General features: G+C 38.6%; 2 protein-coding genes across 4 annotated transcripts; both read right to left on the reverse strand.

The window, feature by feature from the left end:
• Positions 1-3,259: 3,259 nt before the first annotated feature.
• On the reverse strand, positions 3,260-4,995 carry RB195_009031 (uncharacterized protein; the record flags this gene model as incomplete). Of its 3 annotated transcripts, XM_064195838.1 has the most annotated exons (3): positions 3,260-3,865; positions 3,920-4,151; positions 4,313-4,995. In XM_064195838.1, 3 exons carry the CDS (start codon positions 4,993-4,995, stop codon positions 3,260-3,262), a joined length of 1,521 nt encoding a protein of 506 aa, XP_064046981.1. The 3 variants fall into 3 exon arrangements, with proteins under 3 accessions (XP_064046981.1, XP_064046982.1, XP_064046983.1); XM_064195836.1 differs by lacking the exons at positions 3,920-4,151; positions 4,313-4,995 and having other exon boundaries at positions 3,260-3,850; XM_064195837.1 differs by lacking the exons at positions 3,260-3,865; positions 3,920-4,151 and having other exon boundaries at positions 4,183-4,995.
• A 133-nt stretch (positions 4,996-5,128) lies between these two features.
• Positions 5,129-5,650, reverse strand: RB195_009032 (uncharacterized protein; the record flags this gene model as incomplete). The annotated part of the gene is made up of 1 exon (XM_013439516.2): positions 5,129-5,650. The coding sequence occupies one exon, from the start codon at positions 5,648-5,650 to the stop codon at positions 5,129-5,131; it is 522 nt and encodes a 173-aa protein (XP_013294970.2).
• Between the last annotated feature and the right edge of the window lie 8,185 nt (positions 5,651-13,835).

The following is a 13,835-nucleotide window of genomic DNA, read 5'->3' on the forward strand; positions in this document are numbered from 1 at the left end:
TAACCGTGGTAAGCAGAAGAAAATGATGGTGACCTACTGGAAGAATCGTTAGGACTTCAAGTATACCCGTATTGTTTGACGTTAGTTTCCCAGGTCCCGTCCACATTTGGGTTAAGTTCCCTCAGTCCCCGCCCCGAAACCGAATCCCGTTACCCAGTTACTTTTAACTTTTCCCTCCTCCTCTGACTTTCACGACAACATGTTCTTTTTAGGATTTTTGAAAAAATCAACATGCAAACGTTCACCAGGACCCCTAAAAAAATCTGGTGGAATATTTGAATGTGATTGTGAATGTAATTTCTGAGAAAAACATCAACAATAAGTTTAGCGTAATATGAAAACACGCAGGAATGACAAAGATTATTAGTGCATACATTTTCAAAAAAATTTTAAAAATTTTAAAAAAGGTTTTGAAAGTAAAATGAAAATAAAACTCCTGTTAGAAAAAATTTGTGTTAAGAGTATAGCTGATTAATTACTTTTACTACCGCAAAACAATTCTCCTTTCCTTTCCTTTCTCTCTCTCTCTCTCTCTCTCTCTCTCTCTCTCTCTCTCTCTCTCTCTCTCTCTCTCTCTCGCTTTCTCTCTGAAAATTGTTATACGAAAGGGAATAAGAACCAAAAATTTTGGAAAATTGCTCTTGAAATTACTCAAGCACACATGGAATCTGAATAAATACACTGCTCGCATATAAAGCAAAAGCAAATTCGAGAAATAAATAATTTTCTTCCCCATAAAATAGTAATTGGATATGAAAATGTGAACGAGAACCTACTATAAAATTTTACATTCTTAGATTGCGTTCCTTTTTCTCGCGAAGATTGAAAACACTGAGTAAAATTGCAGTTACCCAAGAGAAAAAAAAAGATGCGCCGCTGGATGCAACGAATGCCTAAGGCGTCGGCGTGCATTCTTCGCCGATGGCACTTGAGGAATATGCGATTTTTTCGAGTAGCCGCCCTAATATGATAGAATTGCTGCTCTCGATGGCTCTTCGATGAGGTTATAATGAAAAGCGAAGCGCTTCGTGTTCGGAAGTAAGTTCTCTTCTCTGGGATACGATGCCAGAGGACCGAAAGTGAAAACGAGTGGATTTCGTAGGGATATGTTGTGAATTTACAGACATATGCGATTAAACATATGTTCTGCTTGATCTCAATATGACAACAAGCGCTCATACAACGAGCGGAAGGAATGACGAATTATGACGGATTGTTGCCGAGATCAAGTGATGCTCTGGAAATTATGCCGACAACATCGAAAAAGCCTATGGTCTTCTATACAAAGATCTCATCGTAAGTACATATAGAAGAGTGTAAAAATCTGAAAAAAAAGAAAAAAAAACAGCAAAAAAACATTCCAAGACTTCTTCTTCCTTTCCTTTTTCTTCAAGAAGATTCCATAAATTAAGTCAAAGAATCCACCAATGCATCCATTAACCAATTACTAAATTAAAGATGGCAAGAAGGCGATGATTATCAAAAACCAATCGTAATAAAATTATAAATTAAGAATTCCAGCTGTACTAGTAGAAATCTGCACAACGAAGAATAAGCGATTTTTCGTAGCGGTTCTGAAGCCCTTATCTGTCGACAAGAACAGCAGTCCTTCGAGAAGATCCAATTAAAGGCAGCATATCACGAAACTGAGGCAAATATAGAGTGTCAAATACTGCGATGTCGAGGTAAATCTTTGTGGACAGATCTTTTTGTTTAATATATAGAGTACGAAGTGTTGATTACGAGTATGATATGGCTTCGCACAACTTCCCCTAAACATGGTGAAAAACGACGTGGGAAGACGTGGAACATTTTCTCCTACGAAGTACGTTAAAAGGCGTCCTTTGTACACGCTTCGGTCTCCTCAGCAACCTACTCATTGATTTTATTTAAATAATCTGCTGAGGAGACTTCATTGATTTGCGACCGCTCGCTCGTGGATGCGGCGCTTACAAGAGGATGGTGCGTTCTCACGAACTTCACTGCTGCAAACGCCCCTTTTCACGCCATTTTTCAAGACGGCCACGGGGAACTGAGAGAGGTCCCATTCATACTCGCAATTTACACCACAAATTCAATATTGGTCCACAGAGATCCTAAGATCGTTAGTTGCGACCCTCGGGATTCGCGAGTTCCATTGCACTCATTGTCGATTATTTCAGTACAGTTCAGTATTATTTATTGTTTTGCTACCAGAAAGGGAGGCTAGGAGTTTACATAAAAGTTTTCCCGAGAAAATGAAGTTCTAAGATTGCTAGAACTTCTTCTATGGAAACTAGCCCTAAACCTCGTACCCATACAGGATTCATATCCTTAAATTTGGTCGTTTTCTTATTCTGGAACTAAGTATGATGGGTGAAATTCTCATAAATCGTAATTTTTCTTTGCTGCTTGTGTTTTTGTCCCAACCTCCAATTTCAGGGCTACTGGGCTGAGCTGGATATGTCCGTGGCGTTAACGTGTAGCTCGTTTCGAACATTTTGATTTATACATTCCAGTAGCACATCCAAGTGTAATTTATCCAAGTGGAAAAATATGGCGGACAGGTGGGCGTGGCTTGGATATGTCATCATCCAGTAGAGGCTGATCTGTGGATAAAAATGAATCGCATCGAAAATTTTCATCCAGCCTTTATTCTTGTGACTGAATACGGGGAACGAGAGTTAAGGTTTCCCGCACATCGAGAACTCACGGCGATTCTGCTCCGGACCAACGGAACAGATCGCTATCGCACAAAGATGACTGGATTATGCTTGAGAACTTCTTGTAGATCCCCACAAACAGATCCCGCGACGAAGTTCGAGTATCTGAGGGGATCTATCCCCACCAGGATTTGTTAATCCGTGTTGAAGCTTTTGATACCTACCGTAACAAAGCATCGTTGCAGCAAAAAAAAATGAAATAAATCATAGAGGACAACACGGCTGCTAAAACATGACATCATTCCCTCAGTATTTTTCCACATTTCCATTGACAAATATTTTAGAGGCAGGTCCCGACGAGTTAGCAGAACAACCCCGTAGGCAGTTATTCTCCCTGCTCTTAAGTGTACAAACAGAAAAAGAAGAAAAATGCTCCTGTAGGTTGAATGTCTCAATACATTTTAGAAAACATTGCTCTGAACTGCTGAAAAATCCTTTAAAACACCCGTTTCGAACCATTTAATGTCTAAATATCGATAAATTCCAGTATGTTTTTTCTCTGTCTTATGTTTTTTATGACTAGGTTATCTACGGTCGAAAAGAAGCGATCACCTTGATCACCTTGACTCCCGTTGATCTTCGAACTGGTCGAGCGGGCGCCAGTAATTCTTCCATTTGTCCCGATCGCGTGCCAGAGAAGCCCAGTGGTTCCTCCTTTCGCGTGGGACACGAAGAGCTTCATATTTTTCTTTGAAGGACTTCGTGAAGAAATCTGACCATCGGGTCGGCTGTCTTCCTGTTGTGCGCTTAATATTGCGGGGAACCCAGTCGCTCACGGCTCTGTTCCAACGGTTGTCATTAAAGCGCATCGCGTGTCCGGCCCACCTTATTTTACTTTCCTTGGCAAACGCGGCGGCGTCTCTAATCTTCGATCGTTGACGTAGGAGAGAACTTCGAATCCCGTCCCTCACTTGCGTGAAACGGGATACTCCTAGCATCACTCTCTCAATTGCGCGTTCAATGACGCTCACCGCGTTTTCTTCCTGCTTGCGAAATGCCCAGGTTTCCGAAGCATAGGTCAAAGCAGGAAGTACGGTGGTGTTGAAAAGATGAGCACGGAGCCGGGTGTTCCTGGTCTTCTTCACTACATCCTCGATGCTCTTGTACGCTCCCCAAGCCCCTGTCACCCTGTCGGACCCCCTCTTCATGTCAATGATGATGTTCTTGTAGAATGGCGAAATTCCGGTCGTGAAGTTACAGTACAACTCTCAAAGTACCTTTATGTACTGAGTAGGGACGCCTTGGTTGTCCAAGGCTTCCACGACCGCTTCCGTCTCAACTGAGTCGAAGGCCTTCTTTAAGTCGATGAAGGTGAGACAGAGCGGCATTTTGTACTCTCGTGATACCTCGATGAGTTTAGAAACAGTGTGAATGTGGTCAATCGTGCTGAATCCTTTTCGAAACCCTGCTTGCTCGCATGGCTGTCCTTCGTCCAAGACTTTTTCAATCCTATTAAGGATTACTCTTGTAAAGAGCTTAACTATCGCCCAATCTGCCTACTGTCCGTAGATGACGGACAGTAGGCAGATTGGGCGATAGTTGCCGATGTCATGTGGATCTCCCTTTTTATACAACAACACGGTCTTGCTGGTCTTCCACTGTTTAGGAACCTTGCATTCCGACAGATGAGTACTGGCGGAAGGATAGCATGTCGTATTTCGGACGGGAGAACCTCTGGAATGACTTGTCCGTCTTCCCTCAGATGGTGAGGAGGCAAGTGGACATGGCTGTCGAAGAGATCAGAGTAGAAGTCGTAGATGATTTTCTCCATCCCCCTTCTCGATGCTGTTCCCTTTGGATTCCGTAGAGCAGTCATCCTCGTCTTGTGACTGGCGAAGTCTCGACGGGCATAGCGGATGCTTTTCCCCGCCTCTGCAGCTTCAGCCAGCACTTCTGCTCTTCTCTCTTTAAGATCTTGCTTTATCGCCTCTCTGCAAAGCCTTGCGAGCTCGGACGTGAGTTCTTGGTTCCCTGCGGCTCGTGCTGCTCCACGCTGGCGTATCAGCTCAAGAGTTTTAGGAGACAGGCACTTCTTGGTGGTTTTAAAACTCTCAGCCTTCTTCGCGCAGTCGTGAAGGTGTTCAACAAGCCGGTCAAATTCCTCGTCGATGTTGTCCATAACAGAATCTTCCCAAAGGCCGGCTAGCGTAGCGAAGAGATCCCACTTTGATGGTAATCCTGGGATTTCTTTCTCCGAACTTGGCGGCTTTCTCTGCTCTCCTTGTGAAGGAAAATCTTCCTCGGAGGAGGCGATGGTCCGATGACGTATAGAACTTTGGTACAACAGCGACATCCATCAGGCAGAACCTTTTTATTGACGATGATGTGGTCTATTTCATTACGGTACCCTCCACCGGGTGACTCCCACGTCCAGCGTAGAGAGGAGGGCTTCTGGAATTGCGAGTTCCCATGGATGGTCTTAGTCGTCATGATGAACTCGGAGAGCCTCTCCCCTGGTCATTCCATTGAAGGCCGTGGGTCCCGATGTGAAGTTCCTCCGGCGTTCTTCTTGGGCCAACCTTGTCGTTGAAATCGCCAATTATGATATTGTGGAAGGCATGATCTTCTCGGTAGAACTTCTCCAGGTGCATATAGAAAGCTTCGACTTTTTCTTCTTCGTAGCTTGATGTTGGAGCGTAAGCGACGAAGATAGTCAAAACTGGTGTTGAACCACATCTTCTCATCCGCAGACGTCCGATTCGGGTTGTAAATTGTTCGAAAGAGTCGATGTTCTTTGCCATACTCGTGTTGATGAAGACGCCAACTCCACCAACACCTCTACTGTCGCATGTTCCTAAGAATAGTTCTTCTCCAGTTTCATATACGGCGTTGAGAGGGTGACGTCGTCTCGTCTCCGCTTCCGATGCAAGCGTACGTGCGTTATAGGTACAGATCGCCATCCCAGTCCTTTTCCGTTTTGGTGGCCTACATGACTCCTGCAACCCCATCCTACCTGGCGCTACCGTACCAGGCCTTCCTCCGGAATCAGGAGACTCTTTTCTTTTATTGTGTTTTGCTTAAAAATTTTAAAACCCATGGGTAGGTTGCAAGCCTCTAGTCTCATGAGTTTCTGGGAGAACCTTCATTTTCCCGGAGTGGACATGTGGAGCTTATTTGTTGGAGGCGACTCCAAACCGCCTGCCTTGCACCTCCCAGTCACTTGATTGCAGGCTTTTGGCCGGACCGACGTGCGGGATACAAGGATGTCATGAGTCAGTCCTGGCTCAGCAGAAACAGGGAGTCCATCCCCTGAATCCACCTACGTCTCTGGGCAAGCACAAGGTCGCTTTTGGTCCGCGATTAGCCCCCTATCCGCCACCCGGGGACGCGCCACGTAGCCTCGCGACTAACCGGCTGTGATCCCTCTAGTGAGGGAGGTCCGTGGAAAAGAAGCGATAAGCCCAACCAATTCCGAAATCTACTCGTTAGGAGTCCACAAATCCACCGCTCTCGTATATTCCACTTAGAAATCCGTAAGTGTAAGGCGATTTTGTCAGCTTAGACCTCTTTCGTGGGAAATTGTAGGCGTTCGATTCTTTTTGCCAGTAGGGGAATAGGGTTCAGGACGTGATTTACGGGAATTTGTGTAGAAAAACACTAAACATAAATAGTTCTACGGGTTCGAGAACATCGAAGAGTCAGAGGAGCGTCCAAAAGAATCATTCCTTTGATTGGAGCAGAAGAGAAAAAGAGAAGAAAGAAAAGAGGAAGAGTATGTGTTGCGGTCATCCGTTCGAATATATTTCGCCACATACTCATATATTCCATTTCTATCCGCCATACGCATTTTTCTAATCGGACCAGTCAAGATGATTTCATTTTTTGAAATTAAATTCATCTTCTCTTCCTTCTTTTATCCGTACAGGTGTGAAGAATTGTTCTATAGGGCAGTTTCGTCCCTACTCCAGAACTAATTAATTAGTAGACTCAAACTTTTTCTAAATTCCTCTCGAAACACCAGATGAAAAGGATATTCTTGTAGGACTGAAATGTTTATAAGATTGACAAAATCTGTACTCTGTAAGAAGTTACACCGAATGTAATTTCAGCTTAGGATTTACCTCTTATTCCTAAAAATTCGTTTATTGTGAAGATATCCGATGACAAAACACTAGATGTGCGACAAGGGGTGCTTCAATGATTGACGCGGCCATGTCTGCGTCATATGTCCTGACATTATTCTTGAATGATTAATGATCAATCAACTAAGACAAGTGTCTTAACGGGTAACAACGGGAAGCAAATAGAAAAACAAGAAACAAAAATTGCGACGAGAAATCTTCGAGAACGGCTGTCTTGTGCAGAAGAAAAAAACATGAAGAAGAATAAAGTATGCCTGTTACAAATCAAATTGAACAATTGTCATGAAGTATGAATCAACGACGAGGGTTATTTGCTGAAAAGTGCACTTTTCTCTGAAAAATTCAACAGGCAGGCAAATTTTTGTCGGTACTGCTCCTTTTTGAGAAAGTGTTACCACTGAACAAATCAGAATTCACAATATATCATCATCAAATATCATAAGAAATCTTATAAAAAATAATAAATAAAATCATAACATAGAAATAAAGTAATAATAAAATATAGTATAACAAATAATACTATCAAATAATCCATCAAAAAGGAGAAATTCCTAAGTTGTTGCTCCTAGACATATTTAAAGAAGATTTTGCTCAATAAAATATTCCTTTTTATAATTTCCATCTTGTAACAGACAGTCTTGGTTCAACTGAGAATGTCAAGAGAATATGAAGCACCTTCTACAAACGTAGGAATCCGAAATTCACACGCATCCAGAGTTCTCCGTTCATCCAACGAGGCAACTCCTTACACCTGAGTGACTTATCAAACGAAAGCTCGTAATGTGCGTTTTTTCGGCCATACAAGTGTGAAAAGTCGTGTTGTCGTGCTATTTCATCATTAATCCACAACGGTACACTCAAACTCCTATAAATTAGGATTTTCCAGTTGGTTCCAACATACAATAATTATCATTATTAAGAAATTAGTAAGGAATACGAATAGTAGTAAGTATTACTGGTAAGAAATTATTAATAAGAAACTAGTAAGAAATAAAATAAATAAACAAACAAATATGGTGAAAAAGTCGAAGAGGCTCGAAGGGCGAACGATTTAGAGAAAAAAAATGTGCTACTTACTTCAACTCCTAACCGAATATGTTCACAAATATTCCTGATATTTTCTTTTTTCCGAAGGTTACTTAACTGTAAACACCACGATGAAATAGACAAATAAATATGTGGATAATAGAAATTACAACAACTTGGTAGTAAATAGATGTGATATAAAGTTATTTATTCATTACTGTATAACATATAGTAGGAGACTATCTACTCATAAGAAGAGAATAACTACTTGTTGCTGTTTAGCATTAGAAAAATTGTAGAAAGTGATATCCTAAGGGAGAATCCCGGGGAAATCTTCTAACGAGCTCTGGATTTCCCGTTGTGTAATTGACCTAACACAACATAATCATGTGTTGAATAAAAAAACAAAACGCTGTGTAATTTTGCACTCTGCTTTGGTCAGGCAGGTTCTCCTCCATCAACTGACATTCCTGAAAGAAATCAACGCAATCCAAGAAGAAACTTGACTTTGACTTGACGGCTGCAGCTGTCTATCAGAGTTTCTAGTTACAAGAGTAACAAAAAGAAAGAAAGAAAGAAAAGGAAAGATCGATTCAGCACATTTCAGTAAACTTAGCCAGAAAAGTAAACAGAAAAGCGGTTGCAATATCCAAGGTAAATTTTTGAACAAAGAATTTGTTCTTCTAAAACATTTCTTCTCATTTGCAAATGAGAACGAATTATTTTTTATATATTTTTTTCTACTTTTGTACACATCTACAACCTTTTTCGTAAGGAAATGTTTTTGTTGTTTGTTTGTTTGTTGTGAAATGAATTGCAGAAGAAAATGCTGATCAATCAAAGTTAATTTTTTTTTCTGGAAGAAAAAAAAGAAAGAAAAGAAAAAAACAGAAGAGAGCGATTTTCTCATAAAACATCTCACACTATTTTACTGCAGAATAAGATAAGATAATAGGATATTACTAAAAAAAGTAAGATAATGCCTAAAAATACGGAAAAAGTAAGCAATAAAAAATAATATAATTTGTAAAAACATTGAAAAAAACACCACTCTAAGATTATGTTGCTACACCTTTTAAATGTACAGTCATAAAATAATACCACATAAAACTAAATAAATAAACAATAAGAATAAATTTATGTGTAGAAATATAAAATGTGTACAATGTAAATTTCATTTTTGCATTAAAAATTGAAAAAAAAATTAAATGAGAAGAATTGAAGAGGCATAGGTGGAAAAAGTGACTGCAATAGATTTTTCAAAGAAAAAAACTTTGATTAATTCGATTCCCTTAAGAATTACTATATTTCTTCTTTTTACCTTATCTACATACATTATATTTCTTAGAACAAAATTAACTAGAAGAAATTTAGAGAAAATGTGATATCTGCTGTAAGATGAAATAAAGGAAGCAAGCGCGAAATAAAAGACGTAGATTTTTCATCAAGAGTGATAGAAAAAAAAGTTTTAAGACGCCTTTGGCGAAACTTATTCTCGTGCAGAAAGAACGATACGCAGTCCTCCGGAATGACGTCATTCCATGTTTTTTTCCCCCGCTAGGAACGTTGAACTACTGACGTGTTCCACGTCGTTCTGAACGGCGGCTTTAATTCGTTTGAGCGCAGTGAGTGATGCTCAATGATGCTCACATATTCAGTAAATGTGAACTATGCTCGTATATGATAATTGTGGATACCTTAATGGGACCCTGGAGACACCCAACGCCTTCTCGTCTCCGAGAATAAAGAATTATTCTGGGAGTTTTTTCCTTACTTTCAGAAAGAAGACGAGTTAGCCAAGGAGAGCGATAGCGAAACGAATCAAGCGGCAGTGGCAGCTCGATGCACTATGTAGGTGTTCTGTGAGCGAATGTGGATGCGTTACTGAGTGAGTGTTTTTTCCCGAAATGTGTATTAAGTTATGCAGCAGCAGCATTAAAACTTGCACCTCCACGGTTTTAGTGAACAGGGAAGCAGCAGCAGGGGAACGTTATTGACGATTAGGACTTCTGCCGTGACTCCTTCTGTTCGTTCGTGTACATCCGGTGGGTTCGTTCATTCATTCCTTCGTTCGACAAAGAAGGAGACGTTAAGCAACGCACTGGCGTCGGAATCGATGCGTAACATTCGATAGAAGAAGCGTTCAAGCATGGAAAACATGGAAAATCAGCGGCTCGGAGACATAGATTCGAAAATACATTCGAAGTGATGTGAAATATGCTCATATATACATACACACAAATATGTACACGCATACGAATACATACACTTGAAGGCGTTGACGGCTTTGCACGGCAGGACACCACGGATGGATGACGTCACAAAACATCGTTTCAACCAAAAATGCTTTATGCTGCTGCCACCACCCAACGAAGAGTGCATCTATCGATTCTCTGTGAGTGAATATGTGGAAGTGAGGATGAAGTTGACGAACGACGACGACTTCGACGACAACGACGACGTCGACGAACATTGCACGGACTCCTGCTAGATTTGTTGATGTCTGCGGCGGCGACGGCGGCGGCGGTGACGAATTGTTAACGGCGGCGCCAACGAAGTACAAAATCCAGAGAACGTTAACTCACCTGCACTCTCCTCACCTCTCCTCGTCTTCTCATCATCAATAGCTATCAGATTTCACACATATATTAAAAGAGGTGAGAATGAGGGAGAGAGGCGCACAAACATAGAACTGCACTACAATCTTTGTAATCAGGGACAGAGGTGAGGTGAGGACTGAGGTGTGAAAGTACTGCACGTATCGATTTCACTTAGGATAAATAGTGAGATAAAATATGTTTGAGAAGAAGAGTGCGACCTTCAAGACGTCTATAGAATCTAGGATGAAAAGAGAACAAAGGATAGTTTAATGCACACGTACGCTTCATCGTCTGAGTTAAGCGCATCAAAATTGAGGCAACATTTCAGAGTGGAGAGAAAGGCAACGCGAAACACAAGGTCTCTCTATGTAGGTGGAGAGAAGCAGCAATAAACATAAAAGAACACTACTAAAGGAGGCAGTTTCAGCACGAACTGCCGCTTTTGAGGCTTAGGACAAGAATGACTCATATAAGTGAGTTTCGTTGTAGTGTTCTTCTGCATATCTACCGAGTAGAAAGAAAGAAAAATCTCAAACATAGGAAATTTAAAGTATTCTTCAGCTGTAGTCAAGATTGGTATTGATCTCCTTTATTAAACAACAACTAACATTTCGGCGTTATCTTCTCTTTTTTTTTCTGAAAATTTATTTCAAAAATTTGTAAACTCGGGAAGTTTTAAATTCTTCGTCTTTTAATTTCTGTTAACTGGAAGTGATTAATGGTGATTTAGTAAGCCACACGATGGTAGGGTCCCAGTACAAAAATTGAAAAAAAACGCTACGACCTCATAAGCCCCAGAGAGAAGTTTCAGTCAACTCGTAAATTTAAGTAAGAATGCGACGAAATCCTGAAATGGTTCGATCGTAAAAATGATATATGTAGGCAAAGATCGTGTAAAAATTGGTGCAAAATGTATACACTGAACCCATAGAAAGGTAGCATAACAAATTAATATATGCGTGAATTGAAAAACATGTGATATTTGAAAAAATCATAGATTTAGAAAAAAAACTAAACTGAATAATAGCTGAAAAGAAATATAATAACAAAAAGCTCATGATAAGGAGACAAAGTCGTGTAGACTAGAATTCGTGTGAAGTTTCCCAGACGTTAAGCTTTCATTCCTAAGCATTCTGAACGGACAAGGAAATCTTGCAAATAACGTACTAAAAAGTGCACACTTCTGAAAAACAACCGAGAAACGAAATAGTGCAGAAAATTATATAGGATATTATGGAAGTCAAATAAATTTAGTTATTTTTGCAAGTGAACTGGATTTCTCATTGGTGCTACAAGAAGCAGACATTTTAATACTGTTATCCCTTCAAGGCAACTTTTTTATTATTTATTATCTATTGTTAAATTTTATTTTACAGGTTCAAGGGAATCCTAGAAAGAGGAGACGAAGAAAAGAGAAGAAAGAAATTGATTATTTATTATCTTCCTTCTCAATGAATACGTGAAAATTTCTAAATAGGACCTTGTAAAACCACGTTCTAAACTTTTCTATAGCTTTCAAGTGAAAAAATAAGAAAGAAATTGATTGCTTTCAATCTCTTCACATAGAAGCCCTCGGGGAATTCGAGCGTTCCTTGTTAAACGAACGCGTTGTTTTTGATTTCTCTTCCCAAGGATAAACTGTGGGATGATGCCAAGACTACTCGAGTTCTAGTGATGGAACCAGGAAGAAGAAAAATTACAGGAGAAGCGTCTAGGCTACAAGGAATGAAATGAAGATTTTTGTGCTAACAGGAAAGAATCAGGTCCAAAAGTTGAATTTTTAAAGAAAATGAAAAAATGTGTTTCTCACAGGCTAATTTTTTTATTTACATTCGGAGGCCGTATTTGATAAGTAGAATTTCATGTCGAATATACTGCGGGTTCATTTTAAAACGATTACCAATAACTTCGGCTAAAGTAATTACACTATACTGTTTTCCCCTCCGTATTAATGCGATTGACCATTACTAATGTCACTTTCCATGATTAAAAAAGGATTTTTTATGGATTAGAGCTGATTAGATCTAAAATGTTCTTATATAAGGCATATTAGCGGAGCTACAAAGCTAAAAAGAAGAAATAGATAAAACAGAAAGGAATTACAACAATTTAAGGAGGCCACTCCAAAATTCCCACAAATTATGGTAAGATTAAAATTTTTTATTAATTAGTGTTAACTGCGGTACGTTAGAAAAAGTAGTGAGTGAGGGTGGTATTTTTAAATTCTCACATCTATGGTTTCTTTATCTAGTATTTTTATCTATCAGTTTATTATACCATTATTTTATCATTTTTTGTTTTTTTTATTCTAAGAATTATATTTATATCTAAGAAAAGGACATGAATAAAGTAATGATTAAATAGTGAAGATCTAGGAAATTTTAGAAAAAAAAATCTGGCGGAAATAATATCCATAATTTCTGGTATATGTGAAATTTGTGATTTCATTGTAAAATGCGACGAAAAACACCAGTTAAGCTCGTTTTTGAATGAAGTAAGACTACGTGTGTCACTAAGAAAAAATTTTAAAAAATAAAAAAAATAATGAAACGCTCGTAGAAAATTTTCAAGCAGGTCGATCATGCACCGCTGAGACATCTCTCGTATAAGGCGATTCGGAGCCATATGACCCTCAGGGAACTTGTCGCTTAAGCATCTACACGTGTGAGTGTGTGCGACGACGACGAGAGGAATTCGTCGGTCGTGAACATTGACGTGACAACCTTAGGCAGCTGTCATGTCCTGCCCGTTCTATATTACTAACTGGCTTGTCAATCGTTGTTGCTCGTCAGTTGAGGACGGATCAGATCCGTGTTGAGTTTCAGCTTGAGTCTCTGCGTTGACCCTTTGGGCGAATTGAAGAAATGAGCTCAACTGAAATTGTTCATAGGAGGGGAGAAACTCGTGTTTTTTTTACCAAATATTGGTAAAAATATAATAATATAATATAATATAGTTTACTTTATTATCATTACTATTACTATATTTATTATTATTACTATTATTATTACTATTATCTTATTACAACGTATTTTGTATATACTAATAATACTAATACTAATAATAATAGTAGTAACACTAATAAAAGTAGTAATAATAATATTAATAATAATAATAACAATAAAAGTAGTAGTAGTCGTAACAATAATAATAGTAATAATAGTAAAAATTATAATAATAAAAGAAGCAAAATTAATAATAATAATAAAAAATAATAATAATAATAATAATAATAATAATAGTAATAATAATAATAATAATAATAATAATACAAAAATAATAATAATAATAATAATAATAATAATAATAATAATAATAATAATAATAATAATAATAATAATAATAATAATAATAATAATAATAATAATAATAATAATAATAATAATAATAATAATAATAATAATAATAATAATAATAATAATAAT

The sequence above is a fragment of the Necator americanus genome, chromosome III, assembly GCF_031761385.1.
Source record: "Necator americanus strain Aroian chromosome III, whole genome shotgun sequence".
NCBI classification, from domain to species: Eukaryota; Metazoa; Nematoda; class Chromadorea; order Rhabditida; family Ancylostomatidae; genus Necator; species Necator americanus.